The sequence below is a fragment of the Oncorhynchus kisutch genome, linkage group LG18 (assembly GCF_002021735.2).
Source record: "Oncorhynchus kisutch isolate 150728-3 linkage group LG18, Okis_V2, whole genome shotgun sequence".
In the NCBI taxonomy this organism is placed as follows: domain Eukaryota; kingdom Metazoa; phylum Chordata; class Actinopteri; order Salmoniformes; family Salmonidae; genus Oncorhynchus; species Oncorhynchus kisutch.
The window spans coordinates 6,311,722-6,338,663 of record NC_034191.2 but is presented as its reverse complement, the minus strand read 5'-3'; the positions used below and the strand labels follow the sequence as shown (position 1 = coordinate 6,338,663).

Sequence of the window (26,942 nt, the reverse complement as noted above, 5' to 3'; positions counted from 1 at the left end):
TTTCATAGTGTCGTAGAGTTTTATTTACTCTGAGAATTAAGAGCCTAACACTGTTACACAAAGACGGCGCTATTTGTTGTATTATTATTATTCGAAACGTTTTTATTTTTCGAAAACCAAGTGAAAAATTAAAAAGGAATAAAGATTCAACTGCATTAAAAACACAAGAGGCTCTTAAGAGTGTTAAGAGGAAATGTCTTGAGCGAATACTTGATTGAAATTGTCAATAAGCACGATCTGCCATTCATTAACCTCGTCCCCAGGGGATACTGCACAAAAGCATTGGGCCAAAGTATCTGGGGAACGAGAGGAACGATTCATAGACGTCGCTGAACGTGTCCCTCATGTTAATTTCATTGAAAGTCTTTGGCCTGATTATAATGTCAAAATGTGATATGAGAAAATCTGAAAAAACTATAAATATACTCTCTAAAAAATAAAAACATTCACCGTCTTCCCTGTCTATTCACAGAAGGCAATAGGGCTATGATAGCTGATTTTGAATCTATAACTTGTCACAAAACGCCAAAAAAAAAAAAAAAGTCTATAGCTGTATAATAAATGAATCTGTGTCTACGACGACCGGCGTAGTGTTCTGGAGACCTATCTGATATGTGATTGGCTGCTGAAGTAATGACGGTATAGGACTGTCTCAAAATGGCACCCTATTCCCTATATAGATCCCCACAATACCCATAAAACCTAGCGGTCAAACAGGGAAATGGTTCCAATTGTATTTCCACCGTTTATTTTTTGCTCATAGATTTTTTTTTGTAAACACTTAAAAATAAAAAGGTCTGTGTTTCATGTAGACTTACCCTGGCGTGACGTTATGATGATGTACCGCTCCCTCTCGGACTAGGTGACTTATCAATATTGTCGCCTGTATTTATCCATACTTCTATACTCTGTAGTGCACTACATTTGGACCCTGGTCAAAAGCAGTGTACAATACAGGAAATAGAATGCAGCCTATATTAGCCGAATAAAATTATCAGAATAAAAGCTCATGTGGGAAAATATATCTTAATCGGTTCCATTCTAGACCCGAGGTATAACATGAAGATCGTCATTTTGATTGATTGAACACACAGATTTGATTGCGTTGTGAAGAAGAGAGTTCTATATACATTTTTTTTTTTAAAGGAGAAAGAGCGTAAGCATCTCAACGTTTTAAAAATCATCCGTTGTCCATCGACAAAAAAAGTCCGTCAGGCACCAGGGTGATGCAGCATGGCAGCCATTTTGTGCCCCAAGGCCATATTTGTGGCCACCAACAACAGTACCTCAACGGTGGGTGTAGTGAATGAGTGAAGAGCCAGCGGCGAGCCAGTTTCCTCTCTCTTGCGCCCTTTTCCCTACATAATGCACTACTTTTGGCCAGTGCCATATGGTCATAGGATGGGGAACAGGGCACCATTTGGGAGCCAACACTCACTCTCACCAAAAACTGCAGTAGAAGCAATTGGTGGTGCTGATAAGAAGTTGACGAATCATCGGACTCGAATGGTAGTACACTTCATAGTGCACCATTTGAAACGCATCCTTAGTGTCCCAGTGGCCGGTCGTCGTAGGTGCTGTACCTCTTGACGTGGGAGCGGCGCACGCGCTCCCTAAGGTCCACCCCCGAGTGGGCGGGGCCTTCCTCTTCCTCGCTGTGGGAACCACAGTGAGCGTGGCTGTGGGCGTGGCGACGGCGTGTGGCCTCCAATAAGGTGTCGTCAGGGACAGGAAGTGTCTCGTAGAGCAGAGCGTTCAGGGTCTCCTCATAGATCCTGGCCTCCGGGAACTCTACCTGGGATAGACAGACAGACAGGGCCAACATGAAGATTAGCTGCAGGGAAAAAAGTAGCATGTGTGTGTGTGTGTGTGTAACTCTGAACCAACCTTGGTCTGTTTTTTCTCTGTGGCGTAGACTATGGATGTGCAGCAGACCTCTGCCAGTTTGCGTCCCTGTCCGTAGAACGACCAGCAGCAGATCTCGTCGCCGATCACGTCCTTGATGAAGAGAACACGGCCATTGTAGCTCAGAGACAGCTTGTCAAACAGCTCAATGTTCTTCAACAGGTTGTCGTCTGAATTACTGTGGAGGAATTACAACCCACGGATCAACAGGTTGTCGTCTGAATTACAACCCACGGGTCAACAGGTTGTCGTCTGAATTACTGTGGAGGAATTACAACCCACGGGTCAACAGGTTGTCGTCTGAATTACTGTGGAGGAATTACAACCCACGGGTCAACAGGTTGTCGTCTGAATTACTGTGGAGGAATTACAACCCACGGGTCAACAGGTTGTCGTCTGAATTACAACCCACGGGTCAACAGGTTGTCGTCTGAATTACTGTGGAGGAATTACAACCCACGGGTCAACAGGTTGTCGTCTGAATTACTGTGGAGGAAATACAACCCACGGGTCAACAGGTTGTCGTCTGAATTACTGTGGAGGAATTACAACCCACGGATCAAGAAGTACAGTAAGTATTTAACACAGTACATGATGAGTATTTTAGAGGCCCTCACTAAGCACTTACCAGCAGTCATTAACTATTATTGACTCTCCAAACAATAGAACAAGAATAGGGCTGCCATTTTGTAAGGCACTTGACTTGTAGTAGCAGTACCTTGTATAGGAGTACTTGTTGTTGCTTCGGTTGTACAGCAGCTTCACTACAGGCTTGGTGCAGGCCTGGATCAGTCTCATCTCCTCCTTGGCAGAGGTGATCACAGGGATTACACACAGAGACTGCTCTTTCTGGTCCTGTTACAGTACATAAAGACACCACAGGCAGCCCGTTACAGTACATAGAAGACACCACAGGCAGCCTGTTACAGTACATAGACGACACCACAGGCAGCCCGTTACAGTACATAGAAGACACCACAGGCAGCCCGTTACAGTACATAGACGACACCACAGGCAGCCCGTTACAGTACATAGAAGACACCACAGGCAGCCCGTTACAGTACATAGAAGACACCACAGGCAGCCCGTTACAGTACATAGACGACACCACAGGCAGCCCGTTACAGTACATAGACGACACCACAGGCAGCCTGTTACAGTACATAGAAGACACCACAGGCAGCCTGTTACAGTACATAGAAGACACCACAGGCAGCCTGTTACAGTACATAGAAGACACCACAGGCAGCCTGTTACAGTACATAGACGACACCACAGGCAGCCTGTTACAGTACATAGAAGACACCACAGGCAGCCTGTTACAGTACATAGACACCACAGGCAGCCTGTTACAGTACATAGACACCACAGGCAGCCCGTTACAGTACATAGAAGACACCACAGGCAGCCTGTTACAGTACATAGACGACACCACAGGCAGCCTGTTACAGTACATAGAAGACACCACAGGCAGCCTGTTACAGTACATAGAAGACACCACAGGCAGCCTGTTACAGTACATAGACGACACCACAGGCAGCCCGTTACAGTACATAGCAAGAAAATGGGCCAGAAGCAGTCTAAACAATGCCTGGTTCCATTCTCACTGGCTCTGTGCTGCTGAACAATACAAAAGGCTGTGTGTCAGGACATATACCATGGCTCGGGTTCAATGCCATTTCAACAACTCGGTGAGGTCAAAAGGCGAGGTCAAAGGGCGAGGTGAGGTCAAAGGGCGAGGTGAGGTCAAAGGGCGAGGTGAGGTCAAAGTTCCTTTATGGATTGAAGCATGCTCACAGAATTGGAATGGACCGGAACTTAACCCTCAACAGCTACATATAAGTGGTTAAGCGTTGTTGTAACTAGGGTTGGGCTGTATCCAGACTTCCATACGATCCCGGGATATATGACATTACCGGTAGTGCACACAAGGGGGCACTATTTTTTCTTATTTAAGAAATACAAAAAAATTGCCTCTTATAGGATCTTAAATCCAGGAGAGGATTGTGGGCTGCAAGCTAACGTTAGTCATAGTGGGCAGAACAAGCAAGGAGATAGGCAGAGCCAAGCACGAGTTAGCAAGATTGTATTTGGCACATTCTAGCATACATTTGAATATTTCCGTTAGGGAACGCCTACTCTGAAGTGCGCATTAACTCAATTCACCTTTGCATTTCTAAAACAACGCAATTTTTAAAAAAGTCTACAAAACTTTATCCACTGTGTAACAGATTTTATTTTTTGGGAACAGAAAATTCCATTGAGATCAAATATTTAATTGATGAGAAAATTTGCAGAATGTTGGTCAAAATTCATCCACGCTAACTAAATGCTAACAAGCGCATTGAACATTTTGTAAGATTTCTGACCTAAACTAATACAAGTATAACAATGGAGGCTGCTGAGGGGAGGACTGTTCATAATAATGGCTGGAACGGAGCGAAAGGAATGGATACCAATCCACTGATTCCACTCCAGCCATTACCACAAGCCCATCCTCCACAATTAAGGTGCCACCAACCTCCTGTGAAGTACACAACTACCTCAAAAATGCTACTCACAGTTTGCTGCACCCCCAAAACGAATATCAGCCAGCAAGGCTCTTGGTCCAAGAAGGGATTCTCTACTGTTACCAAGCGAATGGTTAATTTGGAAGATGCTAACCCCTTTAAGATAACTAGATACTTAATTAACAAACCAAAATGCACAACTGCAGAGCATTTAGCACATTTTAGACAGTTAACTTAGTTATAAGATATCGAGCTGGTAAACATTGAGTTGTGAATTCCATAGTGTTCATTTCATCACCCGGAGGATGCTGCATGACGGAGAGGGACTCACAAGGCCTCTCATCATTGTGTGTAAGTTTAATAATGTGACACAATGTTCTTTATCATCTAAAGTTTTGAACAAGTTGACTGCAGGTATTTACTTAAGTAGTTAAAAAGATTTTAATAAATAAATAAATAAATTTTTAAAAAATTATCTTTTAAAAAATAAAATAATAATTAAGAAATAGTTTTAAATGGTATTGAAAAACCATCCGGTGGACTTTTCCAAATACCCCAGTATATGGTATAACATTCCAAGCGTAGTTGAAAATTGTATTTACTAAACTACCACAAGTGTAGAGCATTTTACATCAATCGTTGTAAAAATGTAAAGCATCTCTGAGGTTGAGCAAATGTCTTATTTCAGTCTTAAAAATTTGCTCAAAGATTTATTAATGAAAGCCTCTGAGCAGTAAATTCCCCTATCTGTCACAAAACAAAGGGGACATGTCCGTGGGGGCGACGCACAATTGGCCTAGCGTCGTCCGGGTTAGGGAGGGTTTGGCCGGTAGGGATATCCTTGTCTCATAGCGTACTAGCGACTCCTGTGGCGGGCCGGGCGCAGTGCGCTCTAAACCATGGTCGCCAGGTTGGGTTGGTTAGGTTGTGTTTCGGAGGACGCATGGCTTTCGACCTTAGTCTCTCCCGAGCCCGTACGGGAGATGTAGCGATGAGAGAAGATAGTAACTACTAACAATTGGATACCACAAAATTGGGGAGAAAAGGGGGTAATATATATATATTTTTTTTAAAGGGGGACATGACATAAATGAAAGCCAGAGGGGTTTTTAATTCAACATGGCATTGATACAAGACTCCTCAGCATAGATGAGGTAGAGGTCAATGGAAGACAGACCGTGGAGGATAGAGGAAGGACGCCGGATTGACGCGCATTCAACAAATCTGATCGAAACAAGTGGATATTTGTCAAAACCGTCATGATTTATGTATTGTAACAGGCCTACAATGTGGTAACTGAAGTCCTATTTGAATATTTTTGGCTGTTTTCACTGCACAACATTTAGAAGTTGTACCGTTTCCAGGTTTAAAAGAAGCGACAGCTAAATACTAACCCCCGTTGGTACAAGCTGGTAGGATAGCTAGCATACAGAAATTGGGTGGTGGTAGTCAGTCATTTTTAACCGTAATGCAGTTGGTTGGTGACAATGACAAACATGGATGTCAACCCCAACAATATATATGAGCATTATACTCCTGATTTTTTCCCTCAACAGCGTGAAATACACATAGAAACAATAGCCCAAATGAAGGCTAATTTTGCTGGGAGGGGGAAATGAAGAGATTCGGGATCTCCCCCCCCCCCCCCCATGCGTTTCCATGGCATTTCCATTGTTTTGGTCAGGTTCGATTGATCTCATTACCGCATGTAATTGCTGTCACCAGTCACCATGGCGACAGCAGAATGTCCCCAGTAGAACCTTGGCTAATCCAAATACTGAATGCCAGGCATTCCAATGACATCACAATGACACAGTGTGCATCCTAAATGGAACCCTTTTACCAATAGAGTGCACTAGCATCCCTGGTCAAAAGTAATGCAATACATAGGGAATAGGGTAGGGCCATTTGAGACACATTCACATGATACCCACTGCCACTAGGGTTGTGACGGTCATGGAATTTTGGAGGACTGATTGGCCAGCCAAATGACAGTGGTCCCCATAATAACCGTTCAAACATTTTTTTTTTTATTAAATAAAAATATTGACTTTTTTATTTTTTAGATGTACATTGTCTCCTCTCCTCTGCTCCCAACTATGTATGCTGCCATAGAAATAGAATGAATAGAACAGGCATCCCCATTCAAGTCAATGGTGACGTAATGGTGGCCGTTTGTTCTTAACTGACTTGCCTAGTTGAATAAAAAGGTTAATCTGGAGTTGGCTGCTACAACAGCCTCCACTCTTCTGGGAAGGCTTTCCACTAGATGTAGGAACAATTGCTGCGGTGACTTGTTTCCATTCAGACACAAGAGTATTAGTGAGACTGGGCACTGATGTTGGGCGATTAGGCCTGGTTCGCAGTCAGCATTCCAATTCGTACCAAAGGTGTTCGATGGGGTTGAGGTCAGAGCTCTGTGCAGGCCAGTCAAGTTCTTCCACACCGTTCTCAAACCATCCATTTCTGTATGGGCCTCACTTTGTGCACGGAGACATTGTCATGCTGAAACTGGAAAGGTCCTTCCCCAAACTGTTGCCACAAAGTTGGAAGCACAGAATCATCTAGAATGTCATTGTATGCTGTAGCATTTAGATGTCCCTTCACTGGAACTAAGAGGCCTAGCCTGAACCATGAAAAACAGCTCCACACCATTATTCCTCCTCCACCAAACTTTACAGTTGGTTCTAGGCAACTAAAGTTGGTTACAGTTGGTTGCCTAGGCAACTAAATACATGCTTACTTGCTTCAGCAAGGAACAAAACACGTTTAATCCCATTGTTAAGAGTCCACGTTACGGCCGAAACAGACTCGACTAGACTCCAGTCTTCAGTCAGCTGTTCATTCCACAAAACAATTTTTATTTTAATGGTCATTTTTATTTTCTCGACAGTCTTCATCCATAACCAACAGTTATATGGTAATTGTGTTAGCCCTAACTGCCACGTATAGTAAACAAACAGTACCGTTGTCCTTCAGCCACTAACAGAATAGACAAACTGGTTAAAGCAATTATCGCAACACGAGGAAGCAACGAATGTCGCGTTCCAAGTCGACATGACCAAAACGGCAGCAAACAAACACACATTACAGCACCGTATGTTGCCTTCATGCACAGATTTAGGATCTAGCAAAGCTGCAGGTTGGAAGACACAGCCTACACCCCAAGCACCCTATTCCCTATGTAGTGCCCTAATTTTTGTTCATAGTCCTACGGGCATTTGTGGCACACTCTGTGTCACTGACCTGCAGGCCTCCCTGGCACAGCTCCACCAGACCCTGGATCAGGTAATACTTGGCCTCTGCCAGCAGCTCCAGAACCCCCTGCCTGCCAGGGGGCAAGGTGACCACTTCCTCCCGCAGGTACGTCAGGATGGAGGCAAAGTGCTTCCCACAACGATCTATCAGGATCCAGCCTGGACGGAAAGATACAAGTGAAAGGAAAACGGTCAATTCCGGTCAGATTTTTAGATTAGCGTATTTCCGTGTATCTTTTTGATGAGGTGCCTGCCATAGGACCTGTACATTTAAATGGTTTTTCTAATCATTGCTGATTTTAATTTTAATTTTACCTTTATTTTTACTAGGCAAGTCAGTTAAGAACAAATTCTTATTTTCAAAGACGGTCTAGGAACAGTGGGTTAACTGGTCTAGGAACAGTGGGTTAACTGGCCTAGGAACAGTGGGTTAACTGCCTGTTCAGGGGCAGAACGACAGATTTGTACCTTTGTCAGCTCGGGGATTCAAACTTGCAACCTTTCGGTTAGTAGTCCAACGCTCTAACCACTAGGCTACCCTGCCGCCTCTACGCTCTAACCACTAGGCTACCCTGCCGCCTCTACGCTCTAACCACTAGGCTACCCTGCCGCCTCTACGCTCTAACCACTAGGCTACCCTGCCGCCTCTACGCTCTAACCACTAGGCTACCCTGCCGCCTCTACGCTCTAACCACTAGGCTACCCTGCCGCCTCTACGCTCTAACCACTAGGCTACCCTGCCGCCTCTACGCTCTAACCACTAGGCTACCCTGCCGCCTCTACGCTCTAACCACTAGGCTACCCTGCCGCCTCTACGCTCTAACCACTAGGCTACCCTGCCGCCTCTACGCTCTAACCACTAGGCTACCCTGCCGCCTCTACGCTCTAACCACTAGGCTACCCTGCCGCCTCTACGCTCTAACCACTAGGCTACCCTGCCGCCTCTACGCTCTAACCACTAGGCTACCCTGCCGCCTCTACGCTCTAACCACTAGGCTACCCTGCCGCCTCTACGCTCTAACCACTAGGCTACCCTGCCGCCTCTACGCTCTAACCACTAGGCTACCCTGCCGCCACTACACTCTAACCACTAGGCTACCTGTCGTATGATATGTGTTGCTTTAGCCACCCGTTCCATTCTAAAGTCCTTATTAGACTAAGTAGTGTTTCCTCTATGTTTCTGATCCATAAGAATGACAGAGAACTCAGCTCTTTTTGTCAATAATTGTTAATTGACAGTCTTTCTCACCTTCTCGGTCAATGAAAACCTCCTTCCTGCCACTGAACATGGCCTTCAGCATGGAGTCCTGCCTAGTGAGCACCTGCAGCGTGGTGTAGAACAGGGTCCCCCCTACGTTTAGACGCACATACTTGTTACCCAGGCCCAACGCTGCTCTGTAGCTGCACGTCATGGACTTGGGACACACCATCTGGGAGGCTGGGGGGGGGGGGGGAATAGGATGGAAATATCTCTTTGACATCACCATACAAGAATGTAAAAGCTATCATACACATTGAAAAAAAACAGTCAGCCTAGCACACTGTATAGCCTACATAAAACACTGAGGATATTGGCACATTCATTCATAACAGCCCACTGCTCTGATTGCCCACTGTTCCATGTATACCTTCATGGGAAGGTCTAATGACTTGGGAGCCAGTAGCGATGGCCTGGGTCTGGAGGCATAGCCGGTGCAGGGGGAGCTGGCAGCTGTCCCCGGACATGTCCCTCTGAAGGTAGATGACCACCCTGCAGACGGAGGTCTTGATGTCCCCCGCCGTGGTGACAGCTACTGGGGGGGCCGCCACAGCCTCTCACTGGCCCTGCAGATCATACCTGGTGGACGGGAGGCAATAGAAAATCACTGCTTTATTTACACCTTGCCCTCAAAGCCCTGGCTTCTGCTGAGATGACAGACACTAACAAGGTGACAGTTGGGACAACGTCCTTCTGAAAGGACTGAAATCTGAAACCATGAATTTATAATGTCATTGACTGAAATTAGACCGGAGTTGCTCTGGTCGCCAACGCGGTCATACGTAAACACCAATAGACGAGAACGTTGTGAAAACAATGGCTGGAGGAAGCCACCCACCCAATCAGTATCTTCCACTCGATTTCCATTTCCCCTAGCATGGAATGTGGCTGGGCCCACAATGCTGCGCGTGTGTGTGTGTGTGTGTGTGTGTGTGTGTGTGTGTGTGTGTGTGTGTGTGTGTGTGTGTGTGTGTTTATGTCCATCTTCATACAATAAACAAACTGTGTTATTTGTGAGAAAGTCCCCAAAAACGTTGCATACCAGGGGTTAGACAATGGGTCTCTGGGGAACTCAAACCAGCACGGCAAGTTGTGATATCAACCCCATTCCACATAGTATGGTTACTACTATAAATATACAATGACATGTATTTTCATTACGGTCAGTGCTAATAAGTTAGTCACATTAGAGATGAGTGCAATAAGCATACAACGTTTGTACGTATGAGATGAAGCTAACTATAACTAGGAACATGCCATAAGGTTGAGTCACAAATTGTATTTAAACGAACCTAAAGTTAGCTGTGCTGGCTTGCTAACTAGCTAACTACTGGCTAACTTACTGTTGTTAGCCAGCTATAATGTGTCTAATAAACAAAAAAAATCTGTCTAAGCACAAATTCATGATTATTGAGACGAACTTAAATGACCTAGTCCTTGAAAGAGAGAGTAAAATGTGTTTCTTATAGAGTTTCTCCTTTGCCATCCGGGTAAAAGCTAGCTGAAGAAGACAAGCTAAAATGAGCTCAATAGTATATTTTCATAGATACTCACCCACGCCGTCTTTCTCTTGGGGTAATAATTTTTTTCTGAATAGTTCAGTACATTATAAGTTATGTAATGTAGCTAGGCCAACTACAATTGTAAATATTCACAAGGCAACGACGTTAAATAACTATCCCCAACTACAGAAAAGTTGACTACTACAAATAATTCTTCTTCTTCGATAAAGCGGTTGGCATCCAATAAATGTTGCATTACCGCCACCTACTGGACTACAACTTCTTTATAATTAGCTTGGAAAAAATAAACATATACCTTACCATCTAACACTACACTCACAAAAATTATTTTAAAAAATACAAATAAAACCACCCTATTCCACTATTAAAATCTATGTAGTCCTCCCTCAGGCCAACAACCTGAAAGGATGAGACACGACAACTTAACACACCCTGTAACTCTTCTGATGTCAAGTCTCACACACCAAAATACATCTCTACAGCTGCCACCACCACCTCAATTTTCTGCAACTTACATTCCACCCCTGCAATACAGTAGATAACCACTTCTATAAATACTAAAAATCCAATCTCACGGAAGTATATATAACTTGTTGGCCTCTCCCTCTGTACTGGGACAGTACTACCACTCCTCTCAGGATCCCTCCCCCTTGACCCATCTTCCTCTACTTTCTTCACTGCCTTAACATATGACAACTTCTGCACTACTCTAACCCTGGAAACCTCAACCATGCCTCTCTCGCACATGGCGTGTCTGATCCCCAGCTCCATGGGCACCCATACAATTAACACATACAACTACTTTCCCCAATGCTACACATTCCTTTGTCTCATGCTCTTCTGCACACTTCTCACAGCTAGGAACATCCCTCCTACATACTGCTGCCACATGACCATAAGCTTGACACCTGTAACAACGTAATGTATTCGGCACAAAAGCTCGTACAGGATAACTTAAATATCCCAACATCACTTTGCTTTGGAAAAGACTCAACATCAAAACAAACAACAACTCTTGTGTTTCACCACTCACGCCACCCTGTCTACGTCGCAACAAACAACAAGCAGCACAAACACCGGGAATCTTCCCCTTCACTTGGTCCACTTTTACATCCAGTAATCACTCCTTTCAATGGTACCCTTTTCTTGAGACCAAAACAATTCACATTTGTTGCCCCCATTTGTTTAACATGGAGAACCTTCTCCCTCTAACCAGCAGAAACACAAACAATAATCACAAGATCACTATTTTCACCCACCCTGAAACCACAAAGGGATCAGCCAAAAGGCAAGGGTCCACTTTTCCCAAAAACTTCCCTCCTATGGTCACAGACTCATCTTTATCCTGACCCTCGGTGCAAGAGTCGGGCTCTGAGAACTTCACTCTGTGCTGGTTACAAAAAAACACACAAAAAAAAGTCTGTCCTACCGATCCTCGACTTCGGTGATGTCATCTAAAAAATTAGCCTCCAAAACTCTACTCAACAAACTGGATGCAGTCTATCACTGTGCCATCTGTTTTGTCACCAAAGCCCCATACACTACCCACCATTGTGACCGGTACGCTCTCGTTGGTTGGCCCTCGCTTCATACTTGTCGCCAAACCCACTGGCTCCAGGTTATCTGCAAGTCTCTGCTAGGTAAAGCCCCGCCTTATCTCAGCTCACTAGTCACCATAGCAGCACCCACCCGTAGCACGTGCTCCAGCAGGTATATCTCACTGGTCACCCCCAAAGCCAATTCCTCCTTTGGTCGTCGTTCCTTCCAGTTCTCTGCTGCCCATGACTGGAACAAACTGCAAAAATCTCTGAAGCTGGAGACTCATATCTCCCTCACTAGCTTTAAGCACCAGCTGTCAGAGCAGCTCACAGATCACTGCACCTGTACATACTTAGCCTATCTGTAAACAGCCCATCTATCTACCTACCTCATCCCCATACTGTATTTATTTATTTATCTTGCTCCTTTGCACCCCAGTATCTCTACTTGCACATTCATCTTCTGCACATTTACCATTCCAGTGTTTAATTGCTATATTGTAATAACTTCGCCACCATGGCCTATTTATTGCCTTAACTCCCTTATCTTACCTCATTTGCACTCACTGTATATAGACTTTTTGTTTTCTTTTGTTCTACTGTAGTATTGACTGTGTTGTTGTTTACTCCATGTGTAACTCTGTGTTGTTGTATGTGTCGAATTGCTTTGCTTTATCTTGGCCAGGTCGCAATTGCAAATGAGAACTTGTCAACTAGCCTACCTGGTTAAATAAAGGTGTTGTCAACTAGCCTACCTGGTTAAATAAAGGTGTTGTCAACTAGCCTACCTGGTTAAATAAAGGTGAAATAAATAAATAGAAAACCTTTGCTTACACTTTCTACCATTCTTCTTTAACACAGCATCTTACTTTCCCCCCCGACATTTTTAACCGACTCAAGCTCACGTCTTCCTCCCTCTCTTAGACCTCTGCCTCTCTTTTTCCCTCCATTCCTCCTCCGTATTCTAAAAATATGTCTCCTTATGTTAATACTGCACTTATTCTGACATAACGTTACATCTTGCCTTCTCAAGGGACGCCATTTAATAGACTGTCACAATCTCCGTACAATCAGCACAAACCCCCTCCGGATGTAAGAGCTCAACAGTGCATCCAACTTATAAAGCAGCTGCTTCGTCTTGATGTTCTTCTTCATCAAAAGCGACCACGACTCTTTTCCGTTTCAAACAAGCGCGCTTTTCAAACCACCATCCACGGTCTCGCTTGTTACCCTGTCCGCGACACAACTAGTTTTACTACAAATAATGTTTGTGTACTACAATTCCCATCATACACTCCTTCCCCTCCCTACCGGAAGTTATCCTAGTTGGACAAACACAACTGTTCCCTGGCAGCCGAAGTGTACTGTGGATTATATGCCACGTTGATATTACGTTTAAATACATTTAAGGTAAGTGAATGACTGACTTTAAGAGTTTTCTCACTTGTAAACAATAATAATTAGATGATTTGTACAGATTGTAGTTAGCAACTCACGTTCGGCTAATAGCTGGTCAGCTAAATGAAACAGTTCACTAATGCTACGAGCTATTTTGTCCACAACAGGACAGTCCGATAAGGGCAATCGGAGCAAGCTGTCAGATCGCCAGCTAACGTTAATGAGCTATTAAGATAGCGAGCTAAGTAGCAAGACCGCATTGAAGAATGCGGCTATCTAACGTTAACCTAGCTACATTATTTTGTCAAAGTAGCAGCTGGCTGGCACTGATTATCGGGTATTGCATGTGTGCCAACTAATTTGAAACTAATTGATGTCAGATATGTTGCTATTGATTAGTCAAAGGTCACAGAATCAAATAGTATGTTTTTTTTTGTTATTGTAAACTATATTTTCCTAACAGGCGTTCTCTCTTGTCACCTACTCTTCGCGTTTACTAATGTAGCAGCGGTCATAAATTGTTAAACGGTAAAAAAAAAAAACATTTGAATAAATGCAACAGCTGGACAATGTATGAAGATACTCCAAACATTTAGAATATTTATATTTACTGAATTATAGCACATTTTACTGGCACGGACAAATAATTAATATTCAGGGCTTTTTGGTGGGAATTCAGGTATTTCATTTATTGTAAAATGTCACTTCTTTAGAATGCACTCGTATTTTCTTATTGTATCAGGGTTTTCACCTTTTTATACCTTTTGTGTTCAAATAAAGATGGTTACAGGGCATTTGGAAACTATTCAGACCCCTTGAATTTTCCACATTTTGTTATATAACCTTATTCTGGGATAGATTGAATATTTTCTCTCCCCCCTCTCAATCTACACACAATACCTCATAATTGATTGGACATGATTTGGAAAGGCACACACCACTCTGTATAAGGTTCCACAGTTGTCAGATACATTTTTTTTTAAACAACCCACCAAGTCAAAGGAATTGTCTGTAGAGCTCCGAGACAGGATTGTGTCGAGGCACAGATCTGGGGAAGGGTACCAAAAAATGTCTGCAGCATTGAAGGTCCCCAAGAACACAGTGGCCTCCATCATTCTTAAATGGAAGACATTTGGAACCACCAAGACTCTTCCTAGAGCTGGCCAAACTGAGCAATCGGGGGAGAAGGGCCTTGGTCAGGGAGGTGACCAAAAACCCAATGGTCACTCTGACAGAGCTCCAGAGTTCCTCTGTGGAGATGGGAGGACCTTCCAGAAGGTCAACCATCTCTGCAGTACACCACCAATTAGGCCTTTATGGTAGAGTGGCCACACTGAAGCCACTCCTCAGTAAAAAGCACATGACAGCCCGTTTTGAGTTTGCCAAAAGGCACCTTACGGACATGAGAAACAAGATTCTTTGATCTGATGAAACCAAGATTGAACTACTTAACCTGAAAGCCAAGCATCACGTCTTCCCTTTTATTTTATTTTACCTTTATTTAACTAGGCAAGTCAGTTAAGAACAAATTCTTATTTTCAATGACGGCCTAGGAACAGTGGGTTAACTGGCCTAGGAACAGTGGGTTAACTGCCTGTTCAGGGGCAGACCGACAGATTTGTACCTTGTCAGCTCGGGGATTCGAACTTGCAACCTTTCGGTTACTAGTCCAACGCTCTAACCACTAGGCTACCCTGCCGCCCCAACGGTGAAGCATGGTGGTGTCAGCATCATGCTGTGGGGATGTTTTTCGACCCTAAGCACACAGCCAAGACAATGCAGGAGTGGCTTTGGGACAAGACTCTAAATGTCCTTGAGTGGCCCAGCCAGAGCCCGGACTTGAACCTGATCGAACATCTCTGGAGAGACCTGAAAATAGCTGTGAAGCAACACTCCCCATCCAACCTGACAGAGCTTGAGAGGATCTGCAGAGAAGATATGGGAGAAACTCCACCAAATAGTAGATGTGCCAAGTTTGTAGCGTCCTACCCAAGAAGACTCGAGGCTGTAGTCTCTGCCAAAGGTGCTTCAACAAAGTATGGAGTAAAGGGTCTGAATACTTACTAGTCTGATTGACTGTACAGGTGGATTACTAGTCTGATTGACTGTACAGGTGGATTACTAGTCTGATTGACTGTACAGGTGGATTACTAGTCTGATTGACTGGACAGGTGGATTACTAGTCTGATTGACTGTACAGATTTTATCATTTAAAAAAATTATTTAGCATAAATAACTAAACCTCTTTTTTCCTTTGTAATTATGGGATGTTGTGTGTAGATTGGGGGAGGAAATTATGTAATACATTTTCGAATAAGGCGGTAGCATACCAATGTGGAAAAGGTAAAGGGGTCAGAATACTTTCGGAATGCACTGTATGTGCCTCATTTGCATAAATACACCAGGAGTATTTGCATATATGAATAAGTTAACATAAAGGGGCGGAACAGGGCTGCAACAATCAAACACTTTTTTTTCTGTCTTACACAACGTGCACTCACCTGCGCTTTCTAGACAGCCTCATTCATTACTGTTGTGTGGCTTCGTTTATTAGGATCCCCATTAGCTAATGCCCATGCAGTTATAGACACGAACAACATAAGATATTACATTAAAATGAGTTGGAAAGACGCCTAGAGACAACAAATACTGTTTACACACTTAATATTTACATATTGTTATACATTAGATATTTGGAAAGAGGAGAGGTTCTGTGGCAATGTTTTTTAAAGTTGCTTTCATTTCAGCGCATCTCATTTGTAAACATTTCAACTGGATTAAATTAACTTTAAATTCTTCTTCTTCAAAAGAACACCCATCAATCTTTAGTCTTTCTGAAATAAAATGTTATTGGTCGAATACAAAGCAGATGGTATTGCGGTTGTAACATCACAAGCATTTTGCTAAGTGTTGAGGCGGTGCGTTTAAATCCCTGACGAAGCTTAAACCTTCTTATGGAATCAACGGAAAGATGATGTTGGGTTCATTTCAGCAATTACCGGAGGGGTGTTTGACAGGTCATTACAAACCATTTCCGCGGTCGTAATGTTAACGGTGGAAAACATGACGGGCACAAGCAAGAGTATGAAGGAGTGAAATGAAAGCGCTCAATCCAGCAAGATTTTAATGGCAAGATGTTGCACACCTCCGACACAGGAAATGGATGTCGGAAAAATATAGATCCTCAGGTGGGCGGGGCATGTGCATTACTATACTACTGTGACACACCTGACCCAAAATAATACAAATCCCCAAGTTATCTTTCACCTATTCCGCCCTCTTAGATTAGTGAGAGATGAGGACAGGAAACCTCTTTTAGACTAGATTAAGATGCAGGATAAAATACAAGGTTAAATAAATAAAACCTCCATATAATCCATGGTGTTCAAGCAGTTGTTTTTCCAGCCCCTTAATCTATAACCCAGCTCTTGGGGACAGGTCTTGTGGCCATGGCGAAAGACCCGTTGGCTGAAGCTGGTCTTCATTTTGATGAACTCAACAAGCTGCGGGTGCTGGAACCAGAGGTGGACCAGAAGACCAGGGAGCTCAAGGAGGAGTGTGAAGACTTTGTTGACAGTAAGAGCAGTCCATTACCTTCTGATTTGTGGTCCCAAATGGCACCATATTCCCTCATTTATTTATTTATTTGACCTTTATTTAACTAGGCAAGTCGGTTAAGAACAAATTCTTATTTTCAATGACGGCCTAGGAACAGTGGGTTAATTGCCTGTTCAGGGGCAGAACAACAGATTTGTACCTTGTCAGCTCGGGGATTTGAACTTGTAACCTTGTGGTTACTAGTCCAACGAGTATAGTGGGCCCTGAGAAAAAGTAGTGCCCAGGGAATAGGGTATGGTATGGATGATTGTGGTTCAGTTCTGTAATTTGCATAGAATATTGTTTTTTGTAAAGAACAGCGGAGATGTCCACTCGCATCTCGTCCTAATGTTAAAACTGTTTTTTTTTCTTCAAAAGTTGTTGCCCCCTAATTACTGCATATTAATTCATTATTAATGACTAATTACGGCTATTATTAATGACTAATTACGGCTATTATTAATTACTAATTACAGCTATTATTAATTACTAATTACGGCTATTATTAATGACTAATTACGGCTATTATTAATTACCGCGTATTCATTCGATACACAGAAATGGGCCAGTTTCAGAAGATAGTGGGTGGTCTCATCGAGTTGGTGGATGAATTGGCAAAAGAGGCAGAGACTGAAAAGATGAAGGTAAGGGTCTGCGTTGGCTCTTTTAAGTGTTGTGAGTTTCTTAGTTCATCTTTACAGGGCTCAGACACACACACACATACACACACACACACACACACAGATATTAGATGCTTGTTCACTCCTTCAGTGGACTTTGACTGCTAGCTCGCTAGGCCACTAAGTACACTTGTTGCACTTTTCTGTGGGAATGACTGAGGGCTTCTTATCTGGGTGAACGACATGCTGCTGCACTGCCCTCCTTCTCCCAGGCTATTGGAGCCAGGAACCTGTTGAAGTCTGTGGCCAAGCAGAGGGAGGCCCAGCAACAGCAGCTCCAGGCCCTGATAGCAGAGAAGAAGCTGCAGCTGGAGAGGTAAGAAGACTTGAAATCCATTTCACCTCAAATCTCCTTGTGAAATCAATAACAATGAGAATCTTGTCAGTTAGTGTCTCCATTCTCAAGGGTTGACCTTAAAGTCAGTTAGTTAGTTAGTCAGTTAGTTAGTTAGTCAGTCAGTCAGTTAGTTAGTTATTTAGTCGGTTAGTCAGTTCGTTAGTTAGTTATTTAGTCGGTTAGTCAGTTCGTTAGTTAGTTATTTAGTCGGTTAGTTAGTCAGTCAGTTAGTCAGTCAGTCACCTGGGTTTTAACTAAGTTTGTTTAATCTATTCCAGGTATCGTATCGAGTACGAAGCTCTCTCCAAAGTGGAGGCTGAGCAGAATGAGTTCATTGACCAGTTCATTCTACAGAAATAAGGAGCGTATTGAAGGCCCGCAGTATTAGTGTGCGTTTGTGACCATGTTTCCAGGGTGCTTGTATTTGTTTTTCTATGGGTGATATCCACTACACTATGGGTTCACGCAAATCGCTCATCCGAACACCATAACCTTTCTTACACCCCACACAAGCAATCCAAAACTGCTCCAACTAAATCCAGACGCGTTTTTTTTGCTTCGACAGCGAGACGGACTACATGCATCGTTTAGAAGTAACTTGTCACCTGTCTTTTACAGCAAAACAACATGTTTTTTTTTCACTAGCAGGTGTCTGAAGTGACAACCCTCCTTCCCAGTTATACATTTATTTAGCATTTTAAGTGTTGAACACTTGAATGTAATTAGAACCTGAGACTCTGTAGTCGTCATACCTTTCACACCACTACAGTACGTCAGACAAGCAAATGGGGAAGAACGCCATTTATATACACAAAGGAATGGATTTATACTGTTTATATTAAAGGAATGACTATGTATAGATTTGTCTTCCACTTGTAGGGAAGGTAAACGGCTCTAAGTACGGTATTTGCATGTTACTGTAAATAATTTCATGATTTTGAGGGAAAAATATTTTTTTTTTTTGCTGTGTGTTGACTGTACACCCCCCCCCCCCCCCCCCCCACCACCCCCTCTCTGTTTACATCTAAGGTACGAATAAGTTGTGTTCGTGTTTTATCTGATCATTTCACCGTTGTCTGTGGGACCACACCAGAACATTTTCCCCTCAGGTGCCTTATTGGAACTTCAGGCCAGTTTTTATAACTAAACACTTACGTACATTCGAAAAGTATATTAGTCGTTTTATGTTTACTATATATATCCATCCATCCAGAAATTATCAAAAATTCTCATTCTCTGCATTCATCATATCTATGTCAAAGGTTAATAGACCTACTTCATCAATAGATGAGGTACACTTGAATAAAATTGATATTTTGATTCTCTTGGTGTCAACATTATTGACTATTGCTCATCTGTGTGCAGATTATCAACCGTGTAAATTCTTATGAAGAATGTTTAATATAACCTTGATATTTTTATTGATTTAAAATGTACTAATTGATAATTCATCACTTGAGAAGGAAAAAAATCAGAGTTCAGAGTGTATAGTCTAGATTAGAGGGATGACTGCCTGGATGGCTAGACAGTGGCGTCATACTTTGAAATTGGCAATCAGACTAGTAATCCACCTGTTCAGGCAATCAGACCAGTAATCCACCTGTTCAGGCAATCAGACTAGTAATCCACCTGTTCAGGCAATCAGACTAGTAATCCACCTGTACAGGCAATCAGACTAGTAATCCAACTGTACAGGCAATCAGATTTGTAATCCACCTGTACAATCAATCAGACTAGTAATCCACCTGTAAAATAAATCAGACTAGTAATCCACCTGTAAAATAAATCAGACTAGTAATCCACCTGTACAATAAATCAGACTAGTAATCCACCTGTACAGGCAATCAGATTTGTAATCCACCTGTACAATCAATCAGACTAGTAATCCACCTGTACAATAAATCAGACTAGTAATCCACCTGTACAATCAATCAGACTAGTAATCCACCTGTACAATCAATCAGACTAGTAATCCACCTGTACAATCAATCAGACTAGTAATCCACCTGTACAATCAATCAGACTAGTAATCCACCTGTACAATCAATCAGACTAGTAATCCACCTGTACAGGCAATCAGATTTGTAATCCACCTGTACAATCAATCAGACTAGTAACACCACAGATGTTTACATTAGTTTGCTAGCCATTCCCTATGTAGTTCACTAGTTTTGACCGTCCTGGCATCATGGGGTCTCTGAACTCATCCCCATACCATCTCAAAAGATCTTTCAATAATAACACTTATTTTTCCCTCATGTCAAATTTACATGAGAAGCAAAACAAAAAATATAATCTCTAGTACACGAAGAAAACCCATAATGTATCAATGGAAATGTACACCAAATATATATACAGCGATCTAAACTTTAATTTAGATTTTTTTTTTTTTCGAGGAAGCACTCACAATTGACAGCATTGAAGCTAAAAATGGGTAGGCTAGTGTCGTGGTAAGGCACGTCGGATGGTTCGATTCTACTGGCCTTTTTGCTTGGTTGAGGGACGGTAGCTAGGGGCGGTACTGAATCTATAGGCTCTCTGAACATTTGAAACACAGCAACCTTCCTTCCTTGACTTCCAACCGAACAGTGATTACTTCCAAGCCTAGAGAGGTAGATAAAGAGAATTCGAACCAGGCCCTATACTTCTAAATATCACGTGATTTTGGCGCGACACTGGCAGCCAGGACGTCGGGATGAGACGTTTTCAGTTTGTTGACATTGTTATGGTACAGTTTAGTTGCGCCACTGTTTTGTTGAACTATGCCTAAAGCTGCAAACCATCTTGATAGATGCCGTCTCTGCGACCAAAATCTAATATTTGGTGCGTTACAACATGTGCGTTCCCTTGTGTCAAAGTCGAATTGTACCATTCTGACTAGGTTATCATCCCTCGGCATAAACCTGACACTGCACGAAGATACATCGACAATGATATGTCAGAAGTGTTTTCGTAACATTAGTAAGGTTGAAATGCATGGAAAGCTACAACGCAAACACCCGAGTTTGGAACTCCCGGCGAAGAAGTTATGAAGTCCCAACAAGGCCCAATAGAGACCGGAAGAGATGATACAAAGACCAGGTGTTTTAACTGATTCATTGAATGAGGTAGCGGAGAAGAAGCGTCAACGGGAAGAAAGCCCACCAACTACAGGCAGGGGTGCCAAGAAGAGATGCAATGTCTCTACAAAATCCCCAGAGAAGAACATTATGGTTGAGGTAGCTATAACATTATACCTCTCTATAACCCTAACACGATCATTTATAGCTACAACTCTATCTAATGTATCTCTTGAGACATCATCTCTGGCTATACTAACCAAGCATCTTATACAGTTGTCAATGACCGTTGCATTTCCATCTGAAACCTGTATGCTGGTGGTCTGAAACCTGTATGCTGGTGGTCTGAAACCTGTATGCTGGTGGTCTGAAACCTGTATGCTGGTGGTCTGAAACCTGTATACTGGTGGTCTGAAACCTGCATGCTGGTGGTCTGAAACCTGCATGCTGGTGGTCTGAAACCTGTATACTGGTGGTCTGAAACCTGTATGCAGGTGGTCTGAAACCTGTATGCATGCTGGTGGTCTGAAACCTGTATGCAGGTGGTCTGAAACCTGTATGCATGCTGGTGGTCTGAAACCTGTATGCATGCTGGTGGTCTGAAACCTGTATGCATGCTGGTGGTCTGAAACCTGTATGCATGCTGGTGGTCTGAAACCTGCATGCTGGTGGTCTGAAACCTGTATACATGCTGGTGGTCTGAAACCTGTATACATGCTGGTGGTCTGAAACCTGTATGCTGGTGGTCTGAAACCTGCATGCTGGTGGTCTGAAACCTGCATGCTGGTGGTCTGAAACCTGTATACATGCTGGTGGTATGTTTGTAGTGTTTCTGATGATCTATGCATGAATGAACTGTTGCAATGTCCAGAACGTGTGTGTGCAACACCTAGCCCCGACACATGCAACACCTAGCCCCCAAACTAGGCATGCAACACCTAGCCCCCAAACTAGGCATGCAACACCTAGCCCCCAAACTAGGCATGCAACACCTAGTCCCCAAACTAGACATGCAACACCTAGCCCCCACACTAGACATGCAACACCTAGCCCCCACACTAGACATGCAAACACCTAGCCCCCACACTAGACATGCAAACACCTAGCCCCCACACTAGACATGCAATACCTAGCCCCGACACGAAACATGCAACACCTAGCCCCCACACTAGACATGCAACACCTAGCCCCCACACTAGACATGCAACACCTAGCCCCCACACTAGACATGCAACACCTAGCCCCCACACTAGACATGCAACACCTAGCCCCAACACTAGACATGCAACACCTAGCCCCGACACTAGACATGCAACACCTAGCCCCGACACTAGACATGCAACACCTAGTCCCGACACTAGACATGCAACACCTAGTCCCGACACTAGACATGCAACACCTAGTCCCGACACTAGACATGCAACACCTAGTCCCGACACTAGACATGCAACACTTAGTCCCAACACTAGACATGCAACACCTAGCCCCCACACTAGACATGCAATACCTAGCCCCGACACGAAACATGCAACACCTAGCCCCCACACTAGACATGCAACACCTAGCCCCCACACTAGACATGCAACACCTAGCCCCCACACTAGACATGCAACACCTAGCCCCGACACTAGACATGCAACACCTAGTCCCGACACTAGACATGCAACACCTAGTCCCGACACTAGACATGCAACACCTAGTCCCGACACTAGACATGCAACACCTAGCCCCCACACTAGACATGCAACACCTAGCCCCCACACTAGACATGCAACACCTAGTCCCCACACTAGACATGCAACACTTAGTCCCAACACTAGACATGCAACACCTAGCCCCCACACTAGACATGCAACACCTAGCCCCCACACTAGACATGCAACACCTAGCCCCCACACTAGACATGCAACACCTAGCCCCCACACTAGACATGCAACACCTAGCCCCAACACTAGACATGCAACACCTAGTCCCAACACTAGACATGCAACACTTAGCCCCCACACTAGACATGCAACACCTAGTCCCAACACTAGACATGCAACACCTAGCCCCCACACTAGACATGCAACACCTAGCCCCCACACTAGACATGCAACACCTAGTCCCCACACTAGACATGCAACACTTAGTCCCAACACTAGACATGCAACACTTAGCCCCCACTAGACATGCAACACCTAGTCCCAACACTAGACATGCAACACCTAGTCCCAACACTAGACATGCAACACCTAGCCCCCACACTAGACATGCAACACCTAGTCCCCACACTAGACATGCAACACCTAGTCCCCACACTAGACATGCAACACCTAGCCCCCACACTAGACATGCAACACCTAGCCCCCACACTAGACATGCAACACCTAGTCCCAACACTAGACATGCAACACCTAGTCCCAACACTAGACATGCAACACCTAGCCCCCACACTAGACATGCAACACCTAGCCCCCACACTAGACATGCAACACCTAGCCCCCACACTAGACATGCAACACCTAGTCCCAACACTAGACATGCAACACCTAGTCCCAACACTAGACATGCAACACCTAGCCCCCACACTAGACATGCAACACCTAGCCCCCACACTAGACATGCAACACCTAGCCCCCACACTAGACATGCAACACCTAGTCCCCACACTAGACATGCAACACTTAGTCCCAACACTAGACATGCAACACTTAGCCCCCACTAGACATGCAACACCTAGTCCCAACACTAGACATGCAACACCTAGTCCCAACACTAGACATGCAACACCTAGCCCCCACACTAGACATGCAACACCTAGTCCCCACACTAGACATGCAACACCTAGTCCCCACACTAGACATGCAACACCTAGCCCCCACACTAGACATGCAACACCTAGCCCCCACACTAGACATGCAACACCTAGCCCCCACACTAGACATGCAACACCTAGTCCCAACACTAGACATGCAACACCTAGCCCCCACACTAGACATGCAACACCTAGTCCCGACACGAAACATGCAACACCTAGCCCCAACACTAGACATGCAACACCTAGCCCCCACACTAGATGTGTATTTTCATAATATAGATCTAATGTCTGATCCATATTATTCTGCAGGTTGTCATTACATACAACCCAAAATTGTGTCATCCAAAACCAGGAGTCGGTTCCCCTGACAACAAGGGAAGGATGTGGAAACAGAAGAGGAAGGTAATTGCTTCAGAATTTTCGGGCATGATTGAAAACTTGGCTATGGGCAATGTGGTGACCTTTGCAAAATTAGCCTTGACAAATGAGAACATATCCCAAGAAATCAGAAAGGAAATTGTAAACAAAATCCAAGTGGAGGTCACGGCATATGCACGCCTCCCTAATGTTTTTGAACCTTGCATTTTGAGTAGTACCTCGTTGGAGAATATGAAGTATTTTTCATACGAAGCGTTGGATAATGAGTTGTCCAGGAAGACACCATGGCTTTATACCACCATCAATACTGCAACAGGTGGTTCCACCATCCATAACTGTGTGGCTGCCTCTGTGGCCCTGAGAGGTAGAAACCCCAGGCTTTCTGCACTGGCCTATGTCATCAACTCAACACTGACCCCAGGGGGGGTTAAGCCCATTTTCAAAAGACTCTCGAAAATGGGCATTGTAACATCATACCAATGTGCCAGCAGTAAGCAGAAGGAGATGAGGGCAGCTGGGTACAACATCATCAAATGCTGGAGGGAGGACTGCGAGCTATTTTTCCAACATAGTGTCAGCGGTGAAGTCTGCCCACGACCTCCTCCTACGGCTAAACTGACAGAGGAAACCGGAAGAGAGGAGGACGGGGGGAAAGATAAAGTGGAGGTTGGGGGTCCAGTGGATGAAGAGTGGGGTTTCCTGCTAGGAGAGACAGAAAGAGAGGAGGACAGAGGATCAATAGTACAGGAAGAGAGAGAAGAAGAGAAAGACAGGGGTTCCCTGCTAGGAGAGACAGAAACAGAGGAGGACAGAGGATCAACAGTACAGGAAGAGAGAGGAGAGGAGAGGAGAAAGACGGGGGTTCCCTGCTAGGAGAGACAGAAACAGAGCAGGAATACTTTGGATTAAACCTCACCTGTGAGAGTGATTAGAGAACTAGCCTAACAAAGAGTCTGTAGATGACAGATCTAGGCCTAGGATACATCTCTGAACAACAAGGGACTAATCATAGTTTGGGTACCAACTTACAATACAGATGGTGACACATTGAACTGTACTTCTTAACATGGTCACAAATATGATACACCGAGTGTTATAAGACTGTGTCACTGAATGTCAATGTCAATTGCTATTTTATCAACATTCTTGACTTGCTGACGTGTGTGCAGATGTCGATCTGATCAGATATCATCGAGGAATACTTTATCACAGACTACATAATATGGTTCATTCATACATGTGGTAAATCATTCTAGAATATTACATTCACCCTGTATTAATACTGTATCTAGACAGGCCTCATCCTATGTACTGCATATTGTCTTTTTACATGATACTTTTCAATGATATCCACAGGGGAAAGCCAGAGACTAAAGGTGTCTACAGAAAATACACAAACTGGGCCTTTTTATTTAGACATTTTCTAAGCTCAATTATGTCCATGTCCAGTTTTAGAAGAGCCTCTGTGAGCTGGTGAGCCCAAACAATAACTTCTCCAACCCTACGATGCGGTTGTATTCGGACAAGTTGGAAGGAGATGTCGCAACATTTGAACACCGATGCTGATATGAAGAGTTGGAGATGAGGAGCGGGGCTGCTGCGTCCCGCCGACTGTCAGACAACTGGATTAGCTTGGTGTTCAACGTGAAACATCGTCAGACAGACACCAGTGTGTACTCGTCATGCAGCCGAGTCCTTTTGAACAGCCAGTGTGATTTGTTTTCTTATTTTTAGCAGACCTAGTTAGAACATGTGAAATCAGCTCTTTTCTAGGGTGAGAGAAATTGTGAGTGGGAAATATTCAGTGTTCGTGTTATAAGATTAGCAGGGCTTAGTTCAATCGTCAGAAAACAAGACGACAGTGTGAAATCAGTTATTTTGGGTATACATTTGAACTCAAAGGAGCCCAGGTGGATGTTTTAAGATTGCTGTCATTGTATTTGTCATCTGCTTGTAGGTGTTGGAGGGAGGGAGGGGGGTTGATGGCCAAGAGATGGAACTGAGCCCGTCGACGTCACGATAACATGGATGGTATTTATTCCTACTGATGAACGTCTCCCGTTTGTCTCGCCCAAAAACTGCTGTGCTTTTTATTTTTTCATTTTCTTAGTCATACTTCAGGATGGTAGTTCATTTCCTGTTTCACATGGTACTGGTGTTTACATGAGTGTTTTATCTTATGTCCCCTTTCATCACCCATTGGCTCCAGGTCATCTACAAGTCCATGCTAGGTAAAGCTCCGCCTTATCTCAGTTCACTGGTCATGATGGCAACACCCACCCGTAGCACACGCTCCAGCAGGTGTATCTCACTGATCATCCCTAAAGCCAACACCTCTTTTGGCCACCTTTCCTTCCAGTTCTCTGCTGCCTGTGATTGGAACGAATTGCAAAAATCGTTGAAGTTGGAGACTTTTATCTCCCTCACCAACTTCAAACATCTGCTATCTGAGCAGCTAACCGATCGCTGCAGCTGTACATAGTCCATCGGTAAATAGCCCACCCATTTTTACCTACCTCATCCCCATACTGTTTTTATTTATTTACTTTTCTGCACAACAGTATCTCTACCTGCACATGACCATCTGATCATTCATCACTCCAGTGTTAATCTGCTAAATTGTAATTATTCGCCTACCTCCTCATGCCTTTTGCACACAATATATATAGACTTTTTTATTTTTATAAAAAATAATAATTCTG

The 26,942-nt window shown here is 43.9% G+C and overlaps 3 protein-coding genes across 8 annotated transcripts; 2 read left to right on the top strand and 1 right to left on the bottom strand.

The window, feature by feature from the left end:
- Positions 1 to 5: 5 nt before the first annotated feature.
- LOC109880945 (BTB/POZ domain-containing adapter for CUL3-mediated RhoA degradation protein 2) lies at positions 6 to 13,745 on the bottom strand. 4 transcript variants are annotated; one of them, XM_031795359.1, is made up of 7 exons: positions 13,488 to 13,745; positions 9,301 to 9,509; positions 8,922 to 9,110; positions 7,662 to 7,831; positions 2,624 to 2,760; positions 1,888 to 2,083; positions 6 to 1,795 (listed from the first exon to the last, which is right to left on the bottom strand). In XM_031795359.1, exons 2-7 carry the CDS (start codon positions 9,395 to 9,397, stop codon positions 1,547 to 1,549), a joined length of 1,038 nt encoding a protein of 345 aa, XP_031651219.1. In that variant the 5' UTR covers positions 9,398 to 9,509; positions 13,488 to 13,745; the 3' UTR covers positions 6 to 1,546. The 4 variants fall into 4 exon arrangements, with proteins under 4 accessions (XP_031651219.1, XP_031651218.1, XP_031651220.1 ...); XM_031795358.1 differs by lacking the exon at positions 13,488 to 13,745 and adding an exon at positions 13,060 to 13,258; XM_031795360.1 differs by lacking the exon at positions 13,488 to 13,745 and adding an exon at positions 12,826 to 13,080.
- On the top strand, positions 13,286 to 19,326 carry LOC109880946 (intraflagellar transport protein 20 homolog). Of its 3 annotated transcripts, none has more exons than XM_020473124.2 (5): positions 13,286 to 13,401; positions 16,815 to 16,965; positions 17,545 to 17,630; positions 17,879 to 17,982; positions 18,282 to 19,326. In XM_020473124.2, exons 2-5 carry the CDS (start codon positions 16,839 to 16,841, stop codon positions 18,361 to 18,363), a joined length of 399 nt encoding a protein of 132 aa, XP_020328713.1. In that variant the 5' UTR covers positions 13,286 to 13,401; positions 16,815 to 16,838; the 3' UTR covers positions 18,364 to 19,326. The 3 variants fall into 3 exon arrangements, with proteins under 3 accessions (XP_020328713.1, XP_020328714.1, XP_020328712.1); XM_020473125.2 differs by having other exon boundaries at positions 13,288 to 13,401; positions 16,828 to 16,965; XM_020473123.2 differs by having other exon boundaries at positions 13,294 to 13,401; positions 16,795 to 16,965.
- A 1,020-nt stretch (positions 19,327 to 20,346) lies between these two features.
- Positions 20,347 to 25,848, top strand: LOC109880947 (uncharacterized). Its single transcript, XM_031796673.1, has 2 exons — positions 20,347 to 21,221; positions 24,172 to 25,848. The coding sequence occupies exons 1-2, from the start codon at positions 21,069 to 21,071 to the stop codon at positions 25,111 to 25,113; spliced, it is 1,095 nt and encodes a 364-aa protein (XP_031652533.1). The 5' UTR covers positions 20,347 to 21,068; the 3' UTR covers positions 25,114 to 25,848.
- Positions 25,849 to 26,942: the final 1,094 nt, after the last annotated feature.